The sequence below is a fragment of the Chenopodium quinoa genome, unplaced genomic scaffold (assembly GCF_001683475.1).
Source record: "Chenopodium quinoa cultivar QQ74 unplaced genomic scaffold, ASM168347v1, whole genome shotgun sequence".
Classification (NCBI taxonomy): domain Eukaryota; kingdom Viridiplantae; phylum Streptophyta; class Magnoliopsida; order Caryophyllales; family Amaranthaceae; genus Chenopodium; species Chenopodium quinoa.
In genome coordinates, this window is record NW_018744239.1 from 11,042,763 (window position 1) to 11,063,991 (window position 21,229).

The 21,229-nt window shown below is 34.8% G+C and overlaps 1 protein-coding gene across 1 annotated transcript; it reads right to left on the minus strand.

Moving 5' to 3' along the window:
• Window positions 1–443: 443 nt before the first annotated feature.
• Window positions 444–5,373, minus strand: LOC110694498 (serine hydroxymethyltransferase 7-like). The gene is made up of 4 exons (XM_021871682.1): window positions 3,859–5,373; window positions 2,639–3,041; window positions 1,385–1,486; window positions 444–1,288 (listed from the first exon to the last, which is right to left on the minus strand). Exons 1-4 carry the CDS (start codon window positions 5,008–5,010, stop codon window positions 1,065–1,067), a joined length of 1,881 nt encoding a protein of 626 aa, XP_021727374.1. The 5' UTR covers window positions 5,011–5,373; the 3' UTR covers window positions 444–1,064.
• Between the last annotated feature and the right edge of the window lie 15,856 nt (window positions 5,374–21,229).

Consider the following 21,229-nt stretch of genomic DNA (forward strand, 5'->3'; position numbering starts at 1 on the left):
CAATCCACGTGATTTTCGATGATATTAGATTCAATAGAGCGAGTTTTAACGTTTGCTTATTTTCTCATGCTAAGAGGAGTTGTAATACCGTAACCCACCTCATAGCTAGGGGTGATACATGTGGAAATTTGGATTATATACGCTTTAGTAATTTCCCACAAAGTATGGTACCTTTGGCCAATTTGGACCTTTCCTCTTAATGATAATATGCTCTATCTTTTTACTCAAATAAATACACTTCCTCCGTTCCCCTAATATTACAACAATTACCAATTTAAAAGCTTCGCAAATATTACAACATCATCATACATATCCACATGCTCTCTCTTATCTCTCTACTCATTACATGGAACCCTGTCTTTATTTCTCTTTCTCTCTGCTCATCTAAAATTCTTTAGCTTGGCTTCCCTCTTTGTTGCAATAATCATACCTACTTTCAGAAATAAAAATCGAAATGAATTTTTGCCTTCGTTGCATTTCAAAAAACCGCACAAATCAATTAAAAAACAATGTCTACATTCTTTCTGATTATACAAACTGTATGATTAAAAAAATCCGGGGAGCTCAAACCTCAAATTACCAATTTCATTACTGTACCAAATACTAGTAGTATATAGATAAGCTAATCTTGACTGTACATAAATAACATGGTCAAACACAATAAAGTATTCCAAAAAAAGAAGCAAAGTTCCTTGTTCATTCATAGACTTGTGAGGTTCAGTACTATAGTAAGTCCAACTTCAGAGAAGGCAGGAAATACTGCAAGTAGCCCGAAAAGAATGACGATCAAGAAGTGTAAGAAAAATCAGGGGTAACTTGTATGACCATGACTGAACGAACTTTATCTTCAAGTGCCTGCTAAGATCAACAGCAACGTTGTCCAGAATCAGAAGCATGAGTAAACCATCCACTTTGTGAGTTTGGCACGAGAGAAGATGCCAGGAGAAAGATTGAGGTGACAAGGGTAAAAAAGAAGGCCGAACTATGCAAATGATGACTTGTAGTGATTCTAAAGATAAATCATGGCTTATGCAAATGACATCCTTCCACCGTCCCTGCTGCAACTATACATCAAATCCTGGCATTGCAAATTGAGAAGCAAAAGTTTCTACACGGCTTCGCAAGTCAATAACGTCTTTGTTACTTTGCAAACCCTTTAAGAAGCATTTCTGTGCCTTTCCATGTTCTCTTCGCACTAAACATGTGATTTGAGCAGCTCGGATAAGAAAGTCAGCAATCACCTCAAAATCAGATTCCAAGCAACCCCTTGTTGTCATTGCAGGTGTACCTGATGAAATAAACCCAGCAAACTGATTGTAAGGGTAAATGTAATGATGAATATAGTAATTCTCATAATTATGCAACAACGATAGAAAACACTTACCAATCCTCACACCACCAGGTGTTATGGTACCGTTGTCACCAAACAAAGCAACTTTGTTCAGAGTAATATTACACATTTCGCATACCTTCTCGAAATTCTTACCTGGTAATATGAAAAAGTAGAAAGTGGTCATGGAAGATGTAAAGAGCAGCAAGCAAGAAGATAGCTTATGTGAACATTATAAGCCACTTGTCATTGCACAATGAGTAGATGTAGGTCAGCAAAGACAACATTATCTACCAAAATAATTACAGACAAAATTTAAAGTTACACAATTACAATGGCAAGGACTTTTAAACTCGCTTAAATACAAATAATAATCACAGTGAATGGATAAAACTTCAAAGTGGTAACAACAAAACATACCAAAACATAATTTCATTATTAAGCTATATTTCACATTGAGTAAACATTATAACCCAAGGGCAGTTTTCTCGGAATTTCTTCCCATCCTTGACCCCTATATTGCTGTGACAACTAACAAGTAATTAATCACATAATTAACACACATCCAGTTTTCTCGGAATTTCTTCCCCATCCTTGACCCCTATATTACAGTGACAACTACCGAGTAATCACATCATTAACACACATCCCCGGGGGGGGGGGGTGAGGAATAGTATTAAACAACTATTACTGGATTTTCTCCCTTTGTTTTCCTTGACGAATCTAATATTCAAGTAAGGGGTGTAAAATATAAGGGATTTATTAAGCCAAGCCATAAGTATTTTTTATTCGATACATTTTGGTAGTTCATAAGGGTGGTTAGTTTTCAATAAGGGAGGCCCTGACAACCAGATGTGGAACAAGGAAGAGAGGCAGAGAAGAGAGAGGTGGATGCAAATGATTAATGGACCAAGAGAAAGGAGGAGGAGAGAGAAAGAGCAGAAGTGAATAGCTGTTACTAAAAATTTGAAGAGAGCACATGTACTGAGAATTAATCCTAATTTTTCTAATTAATCACTTTTGATTTCTGATTACACCAATTCTGGGTCATCAAATGAATTCCCTGCTACTTAATGTTCATCATTTGTTTAGCTACCAAGAAGCTTAATCTACTCCTTGTTTGTCGCACTTCTATTTAAATTAATCCCTTTAAGTTTTCCCCATACTATAAATGAACATCATCAAAAATATCATTTACCCGAAAAAAAAAAAAAAAAAAAAAAAAAAAAAAAAAAAAAAAAACATCATCAAAAATCCAAAATGTAACAAACCACAGCTGATTATGAAGAGGAAAAAAAGAAAGTCTACCTGTCAATCCAAGGGGCCTTAGATCCCACAGGAGCAAGTGATTGTCTGTGCCGCCAGTTATTAGCCGACATTTTCTTCGCAATAATGCCGATGCCAATGCCTGAGCATTTTTCCTAACTTGTTGCATGTATGCTTTATACTCAGGGGTAGCAACCTGTTTCAAAGCTATAGCAAGAGCAGCTATGTGGTTGTTGTGCGGACCACCCTGTAAAACAGGGAAGACAGCAAAATTTATCTTATCCTCAAAGTCATACTGCTCAATGTCTTCAGACGGATTCATCAAGCTTCTGTTCCTTTGTTTATTGCCCTTCCTAAAAAATATTATACCTCCTCTAGGACCTCGCAAACTCTTATGAGTTGTGGAGGTAACAATATCACAATATTCAAAAGGACTGACACATTCCTGCAAACAATAAGAAAAACAAAAGTTTAATTTCAAGGTAACATAGAGAAGGCAGGTAATAACAAGCAGCAGCATTCAATCTACAGCCTTAATGCAAGCAAATCTGTGAACATACACGATACAAGGCTAGCAAACAAACAACCTAAAATCAAACAAATTCAACAACCTACACATGCATATAAGTGATATAACAATCTAACACCATACAAAATCTGCCAGTTCCAGGGTCATAGAGGTCAAACAGTCTTTTCTCTAACTAGTTGTATCATCTATTTTCATAGCAAACAAATAAAAAGATATTCAATTTAGTCTAAGCATGCCCAAATATGAGTAATTCTTTAAGTGACAAAAGATGGATGCCTCTGGATGATGCTTCTGCATTCAGCCTCAGCAAATAATGAGATAAAACAAAACTAGACAAAGATTAAGTCTCATCCCCATAAAAGAAGTAAATTCTACAAATTTATCAGTTATCCATGAGCCAAAACACTACAATTACTATAATTCCCAATCAAAACATTCAACAGGTTTTATACAAAAGACTCATTCAACTCTAACTTTACAAGTAAAAGTACACAACACTCAGTAGACTAAGCATCATTAGGCACCAAAAATCAGTTAATTCATGATACACAATCATCAGAATTGCAAAAAAATTGTTACTATTTCATTTAGCACATCAACATGCGCTAATTCCACCTATTTTCATCAGATTATCACAACTTCATAGGCAAGATGATAAAATGTAAACAGGTTACTAAATATTGTAACACAAATATAAAACTAAATAATTTATACAAAAAGCAAAAACCCCAACCTTAGCAGCAATAAGGCCACTAATTTGAGCCATGTCACACATCAAAATAGCACCACACTTATCAGCAACCTGCCTCAACCTAGCATAATCCCACTCACGAGGATAAGAACTGCCACCACAAATCAGTATCTTGGGACGAAAATCGAGCGCCCTTTCCTCAAGCTTATCATAATCTACATACCCAGTAAGAGGATTAACCTTGTAAGGCAAGCTTTCAAAGAAAATTGAGGCCCCAGAAACCTTCCTGCCATTGGGTGTATAACAACCATGACTAGTATTTCCTCCCGAAAGGGTGTCCAATCCCATAATTCGATCCCCAGGCAACAAAATCCCGGTGTAAACTGCGAAATTCGCTGATGTACACGAATATGGCTGCACATTTACACCCCAGTTCTCCGAACTAAGATCGAAAGCCGCCAATGCTCGGTCACAACAGAGAAGTTCAATCTCATCAATGTACTGATTTCCACCATAGTATCTCTGCCCAGGCATTCCTTCCGAATACTTATTTGTTAAAGAGCTTCCTAAAGCTTCCATCACAGCTCTGCAAACGAAATTCTCCGAAGCAATCAATTCGATTCCTTTGCATTGCCTAAACTTCTCTTTATCCATAATATCGAAAATCTCAGGGTCAGCCGATCGCAACGGCTGGTTCCCCCATGCTCTGACTGCACCCTTACGCGCTTCCATACTCGAATCGAAGAAAACCCGTTTCGCCGAAGCTGTGGACGACGAAGACACTGAATCCTCCCTATCACGGCGACGTTTCAAGCACATAGAGTGACCTAGAATGCGAAACTCCTCCACCTCTTCATCGTCTTCGCCACGATTTTCTTCACCTCTCTCCTCAGTATCCTCTACATCTCTTTTAGGCTCTAAAACAGCGTTTCTCTCTCTATCCTCAGAAAATCCATTCTCGATCTTCCTGCAATTCTGCGGTGTTTGAGATTCCAGCAATTGCAGAGGAATCGATGAAATTGGAATCGACGACTCGCGCAACCTCGAATCAATCTGAAACGAAATGGAATCGTCGTTGATTGAAACTCTATTAGGGTTCGAATTATTCGAATTTGCAGTCGTTATCGAAGCAGGAACAGATGAATGCGAGTGAAACCCAAGAGAGAGATTCGATTGAGAGTGAGACAAATCCATAATCAAGCACAATTTGTCAACAATAATTCCCAGAAAAATCAATCAAACAATCAATCAAATTCAACAGCCAAACCAATATCAACAACTACAACAACAACAACAAAAAGAACAACAATTGGCAACATTCAGGGGAATGGAAGATGAATTGGAAATAGGGATTGAAGAAAGAAATGATGAAATTCCCATGGAAAATTAAATTAAAATTAGGAAAAACGAAACCCTAAGAAAGTAAGAAACGAGGGAGGAAATAATAGAGAGTGAAGAAGAAAGGGGGAGTTTATAGAAAATTGGAAAATGGGAAATGGGGATGAGAAGAGAGAGATTGGGTTCATAGAACGGGGTAGATGCTGGTAAGACGTGAAGGGAGGATGTACCTAGACGTTATTTCTTATTCCTTTCGTTTTTTTTGCTAATTTTTGGTGATTTTATTTTATTTTGGTAATATTTTTTTTTTTTATTTATTACTCGTATTAATTTTGTTCTTTTAGTTGACAATCATTGTTAAGACTTGGGACGTGTAACATTTATATTATTTTATTTTTTTAACATGAGCTTATTATGAACACGCTAAACAATACTCGTATTAATACTCTTTTCTTCATTTGAATCTCGAAAAAATATTCTATTACATTCATCTCAAAAAAGGCTACACATACAATTATTGTATGTGGTCCCCACATACAATATGACATGGCAGCCTTTAATTGGTTGGTGAAATGGGCTCAAAATACACTATATTTGAAATTTTATTTGAATTTCTAATAAGTTTCTGGTTTAATCTAAATTTTGAATTTCAAATTTTGTGTCATTTTCAATGCAAATTTATTTCTTAAAATAAATAAAATTGTTCATTTCTTCAATACCATGAACAGGCGAACAGCAAAGGCGGCCATGGAAGTTGAAAAAAAAGTGAATTATTTTTGTTAAATTATATTTGTCATCCTCTTCTCGTTGGTTTTTTCAACCATTTCGCCATGAAAGGACTTTGCGTGGTTTATGTCTTTAAAGCTTGAAATATATATATATAGGACCAGGTTATAATGAGAACCAATCCTATAATAGGAACTAGGAACTAATCTGGACCGTCAGATCTAAGAGAAGAGACGCGCAATCTAACGGCCCAAATTAATTCAGACATATTGAATGAGGCACAAAAATTTCAGGCGCTAATTTCTCTTTCTTCTCACTCTCTCCTCCGCCATTTTCAACTTCTCAAAATCTTCGAAAAACAACCATAACCGCAATTTCAACTGCCTAATTACTCTATATAAGCACAATTCAAGATCTATAATCTACATTTCTTCAGTTTCGAAACAAAAATCGCGAAAATTGGCGAAAATTAGGTATTCTTTCGAAACTTTGAAGTTCATACTCTTTTGTCTAATTTTGTTGCAATTTCTTACTTATTTGTGTGTTTTTTGCTTGAATTTGAAGAAGCAAAAGTTGAATCGAAGTAGTTCAAAGTTCAATTTTGGTGTTTCGAAGTTCGATATCAGGTATTTTCGGAATTTTGTTTGTTTTTGTTCCAATTTCGTTTGATTTACTTTTGATTTGTATTTTTGATTACTTTTTTGTTTTTGAAAGTGTTTTGTAGATTATTTTAGTAATTTCTAGATGAATTTGTTGTAATTTCATTTGATTTACTTCAAGTTCAGTTAGAAATTTGATCGAAATCTTGTTTAAGTAAGTATTTTCGTGTTTGAGTGTCTTTGTGTAAGGTTTTAATCTGTATGTAATTATAATCAAGTATTTGTTTGTGTATTTAGCAGTTATATTAGTGATTTCTGGATGAATTTGTTGTACTTTCATTTGTTTTACTTTAAATTAGGTTAAAAATTTAATCGAAATATTGTTTAAGTATGTATTTATATGTTAGAGTGTCTTTGTGTAAGTTTTTGATTTGCATGCAATTATAATTATGTATTTGTTTGTGTATTTAGGTATAAATTTGATCTTCATAATGTTGTGTTTAAAGTAAATATTTCAGTTTTAAAAGTAAATACATGATACTTTAATGTTAATGAAATATTTTTATAATAATTTGATATGACTAATGTTTCATTTTGTTTTAAATTGCATGCAGATTAAAATGAAGAAAACTTTAAAGAAAACTGTTGTAGCTACAAAGAAATCTCCAAAGAAATTTGTTGCAGCTATGAATAAATCTCCAAAGAAACCTGTTGCAGCTAAGAAATCTCCAAAGAAACATGTTGCAGGTATATTATGTTGAATATTTGTAAAGTAAATACAATATGGATAGTTGTGTTGGATAAGATTTATTAATCTTATTTTTTCACTTTGACAGTAAGTGATAAGGATGAAAAACTGACAAAAAAGCAAATATTGATAATGAAGAGGCTAAAGCAACTTTAACCTTTAGAAGGTTAAATAAAATTAATTATGGTCTTATATCATCATTTAGGTTAAACATAATTGATGTACTTTAACTGCTTTGATATTTAATTTTAAAGGTGTACTATAATTTGATTATGCTATTTGATATGATGGTTATAGAAGTTAATAGAATAGGATATAAAGTAAATAAAATACCTAATATAATTAATTGTTTATGAAATTATAGGAAGCAAAAAAAGAAAACCAGAACCAGCTGCTGAAGATGGTTATAAACCAGAAGATGAACCTTCAAATAACGAAGAGAGCGATACAAAACCACCTCTAAAGAAAAGAACAAAAGGATAAAAAAGATAAAGAGATACGAGAGATTGTAGTTGTTGATGATGAAGCTGTGGAAGACAATGGTGGTATTATAATAAAAAAAAAACACACTGCAGACCAAATGCTATAATAGATTTGATGAAGGATATCAGTGAAGATCAGAAAAAGGCAGTGTCAGACATAGGCTTTGGAGAATTATTTGAATTGAAACTGACATATGTTCAAACAAGGATGCTTACATGGCTTTGTCACCACTTCAATGAATAGAGTTGTATGTTTAAAGTAGACATGATGAAGGAGTTCTCTGTGAGCACCTACGATGTGGATGATATATTTCTCCTTACACATGCTAGCTATTGGAAACAAGTTAACAGTGAAGTTAAGAAAGCAAAATTTAACTGATTTGAGGATTATAAATGATTGGAAGCAGAAGCTTGATGTTGGTTTAGAAGATGAAATCACTGTCAATATTCTGGAAAAGAAAATTCAGACCTTAAAACACGGAGGTGATAATTTCAAGAAGTACTTTGTGATGTACGTATGCAGCACCTTCCTTGCACCTGTTGCAAATCGGGTTATTGATAACAAGATTATCAAGTATTGTGATAATGTGAAGGAAATACCAAATTTGGATCGGTGTTCCTATATTCTTGATAACCTTTGCAACGCAGTTCAGAGATTGAAAAACAACAAAAATAAGGAAGCAAGATCTAGAATAAGTGGATGTATCCTTGTCCTTCAGATTGCTTACTTTCACCACATTGCATTCAGAGGACACCCTGAACCAACAAAGCTACATTTGATCAAGCACTGGACGGATGAAAAAATAAAAACCAGAATATCAAAGGAAGCAAAAAATTAAAATATTATATATATATATATATAATATTTTTGTTCATTTTTCATCTCCCACCTTCAACATTCTCCATAGATGTTGAATGTTAACTATCATTTTTTTTTTCTTGAATTATATTTTTTGTCTTTTTCTTCGACATTCAATAATTCATTTTTCGTCTTCTTCTCCATGAAAACTTGATGGTAAATTAGTTTTTTTTTTCCTAATTTATACTTGTATTTTTCTGCAAATAATTCAAGGTATACTATTCGGCAGTCTCCATGGAAGCTTAAAGGTGAACAAGTTCAACATTTTTTTATTTTTGGTAAATAGAAATATTATTACCAAAATAGAAATAATTTACAGTTTACAAAAGAGCTAAACTATAAACCCCAAAAACTACATAGACCCTAAAGCCAACAAAAACCCCAAAACTGTTCATGAAACCTAAGTGCCACCTCCTAGGAAGGGTTCACCCTTCCATGAATAGTAACAACTTGACTCAGGCAACTTGAACCACCTTCTAAGAAGGGTGTTCAAAAGCTAGGACCAGACAACAGCAAAAAAACAACCCAAACTTACATCAACAATAAACTGCTTATCAACAGCAGTACATCTACATACCACTCCAAAAACTATATCTCTTAACACACTATCAGCAGACATACAACATCCAGTGAACATAGTAGCATTTCTCTTAATCCAAATGTTGTAGATTGTCTCAGCAAGAAACATCGATCATATGCAACCTCCCAGTTGCCCTTGATTTCCTGCAGTATTTGATACTCTAAGCTACCTCATGACAGAAAGACTGAACAACCTTCTCGCACCTCAATAAGTTCAAAACCTTTTACCAGATCTGTCTAGAATATGCACAGTCAAAAAACAAAACATTCTTAGCAGCATTCACACACATAAGGCAAATAGGTTGTAACACCCTAGAAATTCCTTTAAAATACCTGTCTTGCCCTTTTTAGAATACGAAATAGGAAATTTTAAGGCATTACCGCCATTGTAAAAACGGCTAAGGAAATTATCAAAGACACACAGCAGAAGATTGTTTTAAAAAAACCATTCAAAAATAAAACCAACACTTAAAAGTCAACCAAAAAAAGTAAAGTCAAACATAAGTCAAACATAGTCAACCTACAATTTGGAACCATTGTAGGCCCTTTTCAAAACCCAAACGAATATTAAAACCTTTGCGGCGTTAGTCACAAGCAAATATATATAAGAATCAAAGCAAATATAACACATTATCTTCTTATGGAAACTAAACAGGAATCGCTCTTCACTCAAGCCCATCATGAATATGCTCCATCACCTGAAAAGCTTCTCTTTACTTTGTCCCCACTACTCGCCATTAGAAATGGGTCGTCGTAAAGCCAAGATAAAGACAAGGCCAAACAAACATACAATACACACAATCAGCAATGCTGAGTACATAAGCGTAAACGATTCACACTAACATGCATACATCCTAGCATCACCCAACTTACCTTGTTGCACCTGTTTTCAAGCATACAACACACATTTCATTCAATAGACATTTTCATTGCTTATTTAATTACACGTCGAACGAGTTTCCCCCTAACCTGCCCTAATAAAGGGGTACTAAGTAAGTGGAGGAATTCCTGCGCATAACAATAAAAAGGAAAATACAGCGTCTTGTACTCCTAGTAGAAGCTGTGGTTAAATGTAAAACCCCATAACTCCCTCCATATGTTCATACTCGAGGTATATACGATTCAAGAGCGAATAATTAGTGATTACATATAATTTAATGTTGAACCCTTTTTAAACTACATCGGCGTTAAATAACACCTTAAGCACATAATGCACCCCAAGTCCTATCCCTCGGTGTTTAGAACACCTTAGGCACCAAAATATAGTTTAATCCTTGTGTCCATAGACACTTAATCAACTCATTTCCCATGCTTATAGCATCAATAAAAATTATATGAACTATAATGAAATTCCCTTTTCATAATCCAAACCAAATTAAACATTTAGTTTAATCAAACATGCTCTTGATCATGCCAATAATAAAAGTATGGTCCATATTCAACATGCCAACATAATTAATTCCAATCAATAATTCACCTCAAATAATTCATACTTCACAAATCAATCACCAAAATCAATCCAATCAACAATTCCAACCAATACCTATAATGATACTACCTTGGAATTAATTAAACAAAGCCTAGCATGGTTCTACACACTTAAATAATTACCGAGTACATGAACATATCTCGAATATGATCTCAAAATCGCCACGACTACACGAAATCACTCACTTGGAAGTCTCCTACAATCCAAAATTGCAAAGAGACATTAATAATCATTCATAATAAATTTTCAGCAATATATACACTCTTTAAATCACTTTTAAACCTTCTAAAACATGCTGAAAATTAATTTAAACCACCTACTTTTAGTCCCAATTAATGGGTAATTAAAAATCCTTTCAAGAAACATAATTCTAGCCTCTACATAAAAATTCCAACATTATAAAAACTCCTAAAGTTTCTGTAATTTAATTTAAAAAATTAATTTCAATAGTTTTAATCAACTATAATCAAATTCCATCAATAAGCATTAATTTAAAAACCTAGGGTTTTCAATTTGGGGCTTTTTAATTCAAAAACCAAATGTGAAAATTATATACATATTAATCATTATAAAACATCATAAAATCATCACACACACACCCAAAAACAGTAATTAATCAAAGCTAGATTGATTTAAACAAAAGAAGAAGTTTTTTAAAAAAAAAAAAAAAAACACAACCACACACACGCAAGAGGGAGGGGAGAGTGGCTGGTGTACCACCTCCCGTGGCTGCTGATAAGTATCATTTATGACACATTTCAGGGTGATTTTCTCCCTTAGTTTTAGGTTTATTTTGGTCTTTCTTGGTTATTTCTAGTCCTAGTCTCGTTTTAGTTAATAAAGGATTAGTTTATATGTTTTTAGGCCTTAGTTTGCAATAACGTACATTATACTCGGTTTCTTGCTTAGTTTTGCGTGTTTTCCTCTTTATTCTCTCACGTTTGCCTTTCTTTGATCCTTTGTCTAGTGCTTGAAGTGTCTAAGTGTGTCCATGGGACAAGGAGAGGCTAAGATTCAAAGGATGAAGCTTTGAAGTGAAGAACAATGGAGAAGAAGAGGAGAAGCTAGCAAGATTAAGTGGAGAGGGCGCGCATGGTGAAGGAGAGGGCGCGCAATCGAAGCAAGAAAGTTCCTGTAGATGTCATGAAGATGGCGTGGAGAGGGTGCGACAGCTTGCACCATGGCACGACACTGTTCACCGCGGGCGCGGGCGCGTTGTGCGTGGCCACGTTCATCTGGATTTAGTTCGCGCTTTATTTCTGGTTTTCTTCCTCATTCTTCTTGGACTATAAATAGACTCCGGTTTTCCCTTTTCAAGGAAAGCTTAATTTTCATACTTTCATCCCAAAATTAGATAAGGCATTTTCTCTCTCTAGATTAGGGTTAGATTAGGAGTAGTTAGAGAGAGAAAGTAGTGAAGATTGTGATTTTCTCCATTATAACACTTGGATCTTCTTCAAGCTATGTCAATTCAAGTTTTTCATTAGTAATCTTTTCTTCCCTATCTCTTTAGTTATTGCTTTCAATTGGTTTACATTTTGTCTTGTTGATTCATACTTGCTTAATTGTTCTTGCTAGTTTGATTTTCATGTTCATCCTTGTTAATTGTGTTTTCTTACCTTATTTAGCTTTTATGGCTTCCTTTACTTCTCTAGGTTAGGTTTTTAGCAAGGGGAAGGGGTGAAGGGCATGGATTAACATTGATTGATGATGATTGATAGAATTCATGCTATGAATTGATGAATTAATGATATTTGATGGTGTGAGATTATTAGTAGCACATTATTCGATTTTTCCCTAATTTAGATGCACGGGAGTGATTTGGATTAGGATAAGATCTCTTTTCTCAATCTACTTGAATGATTGCATGGAAATGAATTGTTTAAGTAGAGCTTCATGTTTTGCGCACTCTTAATCTCATGGTTTAATTAGTGTCTAATTGGATGCGCGGAAGCGATCTTGATTAGGCCGAGACCTCATTCATTGATTGTTTGGATAATTGCATGTGAGTGAATTGTTTAGGTAGAATTTTATATTCCATGGCATGTTCTTCATGATAATCATCATTATCTATCTTTGTTAATCGTGATTGACACCCTCATACCCCCTAGCATTACTTCCCTTCGGTTTAATCCTCCATAACCTTCCTTTCTTAGTTTTAGTGTTTTTAATCAAAGAAAACCAAAAAAAAATATATTCTCCTTTGACTCTTGCATTAGTGAATTTGGTGTTTAAACTTGCATGCTTCCTTGAGGGTTCGACCCTTTACTTGCACTAACTAGTTTAGTGTAAGTTTAGGTTTATAAATTTCTAATTTGATTTAGGGTAGTGGACCAACGACAACCTACTTTTCCACTCATCAAATTTTGGCGCTTTCGCTCCGTGGTCGTGGCGGCCGGCTGTGGTGGTGGTGGCAACCGGCCATTGGTGGTGGTGTGCGTGTGAGGTGAGTGAAGGGGAAGGGGGAAAATTAAGGGGAAAGAAAAATAAGAGGAGAGAGAAAGAGAGTTTACCTTTGGGTATTCTCCACCTTGGGCAAAGTTCAATTTGCTCATAAGATGGGTATTTATACTCTCTCTCAAAACCCTCCTAACTTGATTTCCCCTTTTTTTTTTTACCCTTGATGATTCCTACTCCTATTCTAAATGGCATTTGACTTTCTATAAAATTTCATTGACTTTAAAACTTCCTTTTAATTTTAAATATGCCCCAAAGTTTCTAAATAATAAAATAAAATAAAACAAACAAACAAATAAATAAAAATGTAGTTTTAATTAAAACAAATCTTTTTAAATTATTAAAATACCATAAATAATTCATTTCGAATTATTTAAATACCTCATAAAATAATGTTTTAAACTAATATACATATAAAAATACGGGGTATTACATAGGATCACACTAAATATTCCAAGATAGGAGTCTATCCTTGGTGACCAGTCTATTTAGAAGAGCCAACCATAAGATGAAATCACTTTTTGGTGAAACAATGTTATTACAAATCAGCCTTTTCTAGTTCACCTTTGGAGCTTAAGGCCTGAGAAGGTTGTATAAGTTTTTTTTTTTATTTGCATCCATGTTCAATGCTTCACCTTATCCCAACCTCCAATATTATTAATAACCCACATGCACTTCAGAATCCTTCTTAAAACCCAGGAGCATTTCTAAGTAACAGTAGCTTCCCAGCAATTTTTATTCTTAAAATAGTAGATATGAACCCATTTAACCCATAGAGAATCAGCTATATGAGTAACAATCCAAAGCAACTTAGTAATAGCGGCAATATTCCACTCAATCAGGGAGAGAAATAGTGTTCCAGCCACCACTAACCTTTGGAAGACAGACTGAATTCCAGGCTACAAGAGACTTCTTAGAAGGATCGAATTTTCCAATCCATAAAAAAGCTTTGAATCTAGCTTTCAATTTCCTTCAAAAGTTTCTTGGAGAGAATAAAAATATAAGCCTAGTAAGTTTGAACCCCAAAGAGAACACTCTTCACTAATTGAAGCCTTTTAGCATAAGATAAATGTCTGGCAGTCTAGCCATTTATCCTAGTAGTCACTTTTTTTTTGAATAGTAAAAAATTCATTAATAAAAAGTCATACGACATCTATAAAAGAGATTCGGCTTTAACAAATACATAAGATATCAAATCAAATAAAATTTCCTTCATAAAATTACGATCTTCGAGTAGATCTTGCACTGTGGAACTTCTCCCGCTTATATCGCTGGAAAATACAGCCTCATTGGAGAGACAATCTAACGATCCTTTGTAGCCGTGAGGATGTTTTCCTTCTGATTCATCTGACTGTATTCGAAAGCTTGATAACCCTTGTGATCTCGCATAATTTTTCACCAACGAAATAATTTCACGACAATCCATTAGATCTAATATCATGGATTCAAACCCAAACCCTGTCTTTCGAAGGAGGTCGAAAAACCCTTGTCTTTCGAAGGAGATCAAAAACCCTTTCTTTCGAGGGAGAAAAGTTTCTCCCAAAAGGAGGAAGCATTATTATAAACCTAAAATAACTTTTAAAGAAACAAGGATTGGGGATTTCTATCGTTTAAAGCCGATGGAAGCCCCTTTAAAAAACAATAATGGAGGTTAGGGTTTAAGAGAGAGGAAGGAGGAGAGAGGAGTGTTAGGTTGCAACTTCAACAAAGTCTTACTTAAACATAGTTGTATCTTTTATCCTAGTAGTCACTTTATTAACAAGAGGTTTGCATTGACAAATTGTAAGCATTTTGGAGGAGAAGGAAACTCCAAGATACCTAAAAGGAATGATACCTGGAGCCACCCCTAGGATTTAGATAAGAGCATCTTGATCTTGATTAGAAACACCACCAAAATAGGCCTCACTTTTGTCCAAGTTTGCAGCAAGACCTGAAGCCTCAGAGAATTTAAAGAAAGCTTGAAAGAGCAGTTGTATAGAAGTCTCATCAGCTCTAGCAAACATGAGTAAATCATCAGCAAACATAAGGTGAGTTAGGTGCAGCTTTTCACAATTGGTATGGAAACTGAAATCAGGAACAACATGCAGCTCATGCAAACACCTTGACAAATATTCCATACCAATTACAAATAAGAAAGGAGACATAGAATCTCCTTGTTTGAGTCCCTTCTTAGCATAGAATGGAAGATTAGGAACACCATTAATTAAGATAGAAAATGAAATTGTAGTCAGACAACTCATGATCCAGGAGACAAAAGTACCAAGGAATCCAAACTCTTCCATTACACTTTTCAAGAAACTTCATTTAATAGGATAATAAGCCTTTTTAAGGTCAACTTTGATCATACATCTTGGAGTGATGAATTTATTGGAGTAACCCTTTATAAGCTCAGTAGCAAGTAAAATATTATCACAAATATGCATTCTAGGAATAAAACCTACCTGAGCATCATCTACAACTTCACCAATGACCATTGCAAGCCTTGAAGTTAAGATCTTAGAAATGATCTTATAAGAATAGTGCAACAAGCTATAGGTCTGAAATCCTTAGCATAAGAAGGGTTTTGCACCTTAGGCACCAAAGTGACAATTGTGTAATTCCACTCTTTCTGCATGATACTAGTATAAAAAAAACTCCAGAGCTACATCATATATATATATATATATATATATATATATATATATATATATATATATATATATATATATATATATGTTAGATTTGACAAAACTCCAGGCCTTTTAAAAGAAAAAGGAATTAAAACCATCAATACCAGGGGCTTTAGTAGTGTCAATTTCTTTTAAAGTAGCATCAATCTCAACTATAGTCATAGGAGCAATCAAAGAATGATGAGCATTAATACAAAGTTGTTTACTCTTTCTCAAAGTAACTAAGTCAACAGTAGGAAGAGAAGTAGCAGTAGAGCCCATCAGTTGCTTGTAGAACCCTATAATCTCTTGCTCTACTATACCTCACCAGGCCTCCTCAAAAGAACATGATCACCATTAAAATTATATTCAATCTCGTTCCCGCTATTTCTAGTCTTCATAACAATGAAAAAATAGTGACTATTAGAGTCTCCTAATTTCACCCAGTCAACTCTAGAGTTATGTCTATAGTCTTTTTTGCACATTCTTCGAATACTTCAATTTCTGGATACACTCAGCTTCAGTAGTAACCAACTCTATATCATAATTATCATCAAGCTTAGTCTGCACCTCCAGAAGAGAAGCATGAGCATTGTCAACTCTACTTTCAATATTGCTAAAGTGATTGACATTAAGTTCTTTCATTCTTTCTTTTACCAAGTTGAGCTTATTCCAAACACACCACATAACATTCCTAACAACATTACCCTCCCAGTCATCTTTAATAGCTGATTCAAATTTATCATGAAAAGCAAGACGGTTAAGAAATCTAAAAGGTCTTGCCTTATTAGGAGAAGAATGAAAGATTTCAAAAAGGAGAGGGCTATGGTCAGGCAAAGAGGGAGGGAGATAAATAGCTTCAACATGACCAAACTGATAAATCCAAGCTCAATTAACTAATCCCCTGTCAATCTTGGTACAGGTCCTAGGCCCATCTTGAGCTTTATTGGACCAAGAATAATGCAAACCCTTACTCTTAATTTCAAAAAATTCCACGTCATCAAAAAATTGCTTGAAATCTCTCACCTCATAATAACCTGTGACAAGGTTGCTCTGTTGTAGACGCCTGATTGTGTTTCCCCAAAAACCAAACCCAGTGATGAGTACCTTTCACGTCTTTAATTATCGAGTTAGGTGAAGAGTTGAAGAGTCTCGTGAAGTTCCATTTAGTATTGACCTTTTCTAACCTTTCTTTAAATTTTTTTAGCCAAAATCATATATTTCTTGCCTTTAAACCCAAAATAATTTATTTCGTGTCCTTAGACCATTCCTTTCGTATCCTTTTTATAAAAAACGTCCAAACCGGTTTATTTTGGTACATAATTTGGGTCCAATAATTGTGTAGTTGGATAGGGCTTGAGAAGTCTTTCCAACGATATATTATAAGCCCAAATCCGAGTTATAACGAAGAAGTTATGGCCAAAATACTAAACTTGGTCCAAACCGAGCCTTATTTGCGGACCCAATGATCATGTGGAGGGTTCATTTATCTTAACTGTATTTCTAAAACCATTAGGATTTATCATAAGATTCTAGAATTATCTAGAAGGTTTTTTTAGTCCAAAATCCCTTAGGATTGATTATTATCTTCTAGAATCTTCTAGAAGGTTCTAATTTATCCTGTTTTTGAAAAGATAAAATTTAAGAATTTTATATTGGATAAAACATGTGTTTTAATAGATTTAATTATGATAAAATAGGGATAAGTGCGGACATTCGACTGACCCAATTTGATTAGAAGTCCGATTCCGTACGGATCTTATCTTCTGAAAAGCATCGTGCAACGATGGAATCATCGCACGGCGATGCAAATATCGCGCAGCGATACAAGCATCGCGACGCGATGAATAGTGTTTTACTCCGAGTTGGATTATGACTTTTTTTCCTGATCTTTCCCACCGTTTTTCTCTATAGATAGGGTCGTTTTCCTCCGTTTTCAATCATCAACAAGCTTGATCACCAACAATCATCATCTAATCTCCCTCTCTAGGCTATAAGCTTTTCTCTCTCTCTATCTCTCTCTCTCTTTCTTAGCCTTAGCCAAAACACATCACACACCATATGACCTTTGCGAGACTTGAATACTCCAAGTCCTTCTCGAAGTTGCCTTCGACCTCGACGTGAAAGGTTGATAGTTCTGAGGGTTTGGTCCTAAATCCATATTTCAATTATTCTTATTATTTTATTTGTTTGGTTTATTTCTTTCTTGAAGTTACTAACATGTGTATTGTTTTGATAGAAAGAGATACAGAGGCATCAAAGTGAGTAGAACTACTATCCTTATTCCTTTGATATAGAAATCGTGCTTAGAATATTATTTTAATTTCTAGTATCATGTTAGAGATGTTTTTCATGATTTCTAGTATCATGTTTAGGATAAAGCTTTAATCTTTATTATTTAGTGACATGCTAGGGTTTGTTATTAATCTGTTTAGAATCATGCCTAGGATCTTACTACTACGTATATTATTGATGAGATTATGATTATATTGATTATGATGATGATTGTTGTGTCATTATTATTACATTGCTTGATTTTTCATTATTTATTGTTATTACTTGATCATGCCCTTTCTTGCAGGTTTAAAGGGAATTTGTACTTGAATCACGCCTAATAAGATTATTAATAATTTGATTTTAGGCTTAATATGATTTTATTTCAAGTGATCGCCAATAATAGGTTTATTTGTGCATTAATAATCAACCAATATATATTAAACAGGTTGAGGATTAATTTTTTGTATGTATGTTAATCGGAAAGCGCACATGAATATCATAAGAATTAAGTAGAGGCCGATTTAGGGCGGGTTCAATTTCTTTTAGGTTGTATTCATACCATCATCCTCGAATATCCAGTCATGGTTCCGGACCACTATGGAGTTAGCGATCTCCGTGATCGTGAATGCGGTGTAACCTTCACACCCGTGAATGGTTTACAAGTTCCTAAAACTTGTTGGCGACTCTTTTATCTCTAGCTTCTTTCCCTTTGGATGCCACCATGCTTAAGTGCATGATCACAGTGGGGCTCAAAGTTGAGTGTTGAAATATTCCCTACAGTTTTTTGGCGACTCTACTAGGGAGGATTTCTAATTTTGATTCCTAAAATTTATTTTGGCAATTGACTTTAGAATGAGTGGATGAGACTTAAAAAATTCTAGATATTCATTGTGCATAATTTTGATTAACATTGTGGCATAAGCATAAAAAGGTCCGCATTGGAAAGACCATCCAAAATGCGTCTAAAACATAGGATTTTTACACCTAGGAAAATTGGAAAATATCTTTCACAACTAGAATCGAAAAAATACTAAGAAAAATCGGAAAATTGTGAGAACACAGAAAGCTGCCGCAAAGTGTAGGAACTGTCGCGAGACGACAGTGTCCATCGCCGTGCGATGGCTTCATCGCTACGCGATGGGGTCAGTGCTGTGCGATGGACCCTGTTTTCTCGCGCCGAGTTCTTCCAACATCGAGCCAGAAATCTGCCTTCTTGTTTTAACTGAGTCTAGTACTGTTTGGCCGATTCTACTTCTGATTGAGTTTTTCCTTCTTTTCCGAACCCATATGTGTTCTACATATGGTTTTAGCTGGGAATTCACGCTCCATCTACCCAATCGAATGCTCCGTGCAATGACGGGTACATCCGAGTTTGTGAATTCACCAAACCATGGAAGCAAGTCTAATTGCGAGGTCCCATCCATACGCGCCAACCCTTCCAAAGGTAAGACTTCTGCATCTCTTTAACTACCAAAATCCTTGAACTTTAGAGAACTAGAGCCATGGTTAGGTTGCAAACTCATTGCATCATGTTGTAACTATTTGCCTACTTCTGCATCTCTTACTTGTGCATAATTATATGTGATTAAACTAATCATTTGTGTTAACTTGTATTTGTAACTAAGTCTTAACAAACTAACTAATGACTTAAAGGACTTTGCTTAATTAATTAATTAATTAAATTGGATTAATATGGTCTTAATATACTCGACCTACCAAGACTATAGGTTTCCCTTTGGAAAGAATTACCGAAAACAAGTTAAACTGACATTCTAGTTCTGGCGCGAAAGTTTGACTTGTAACGCAGAACGTTAGTTCTATCGCGACGCGATATTTATATCGCGATGCGATTGTCCCATCGTTTCGTAATGGTTTGGTTTTCCTTTATGAGTCTCCAAGTCGAGTAAACTTTTTTGATTAATTAGTTTTACTAACCGAGGTCTTAGTTTGGTTTTTGATTGAGTCTAATCATATAGTCCCATAGTCATTACACGAGTCTTAAGCATGTCACTTCCACTCACTAGTCAATGCACACACTTTGTATATGTCACGACTATGTCTAGAGTCTTGTGTGCGCTTTTCCGTCATTTTTTTTCAGGCGGGTAAGTTGGATATTATCCTCCCAACATAAACCATGTTGCTTAAAATTTGATAAAATTCCCAAAATATGACCTATTTTTTGCCTTTTCAACCCTAATAAAAATAAAAGTCAATTCGAGTCAAGTCATTAAAAGAGTTAATGGTTTAATTTTATAGCACCTGGTCAAGGAGAGAAGGGCGTTTAATCAAAGACAACACCTTCGTACAAGTACTACTCTTCGACAAACCGATCCGACACAGGAAAAAGTTCAGAACAATGGCCAGTCAAGAAAAAGTTGACCAACTTAAACAAACCGTCAATGGACTCGCTGCGATGCTTTAAGGGCTCACCACTCAAGTTAACGACCCTAGCAAGCAAGTACCAGTCGAGACCATCAAACGCATAGAAGAAAGCTTGAGCCAAATGTCTATGACTACAAGTACCATGGGATTAGCTCCAAAGGGGTCTCAGTGGATAAGGAACTTCTTTCGCAAAAGTTCTCTGCCAATGACATTCCTAAGTTCAAGCCAATTGACAATTCTTACTTTCACTTAAGAGCTTTTGAAACAATCATGGACATCAAGGGAATCGATAGAAGAGTTTTCCCTTCACTCTTCCCACTTTCTCTTGAAATAATGTGTCAACAATGGTTCTTCTATATAGACAAAGAGAAGATCGCTACTTGGAAATCTATTACACATGCTTTTATTGATAGATACAAATGTAATATCCAAGTAGAAACTAATCATAGGGAACTTGAAATACTTAAACAAAAAGAAAATGAAGGATTTACTGCTTTCTATAATAAGTGGAGGGAAACTTCCGCTAAAATGATCGAAGTTCCAAGCGAGAAAGAATCTTTAAGGATGTTCATTAAGAACCTCAAAGACAAATATCAAAGGCATTTGAAATATCAATGCAATTTAAACACTTTCAAAGCTGTCTATAACATAGGCATTGAAATTGAAGATGATCTTGCAAAACAAAAAGCTGCTAACAATAGCAACAACAATGGCTGAAAAGGAAAGAAGAATGACAAACCTTCTTCTTCCAAAGCCACCCATTTTAGTAACAATGTTAGCACCTTTAACTTAAATGATGTCTTCGCCATGAATAATCAAGGACAAAAGA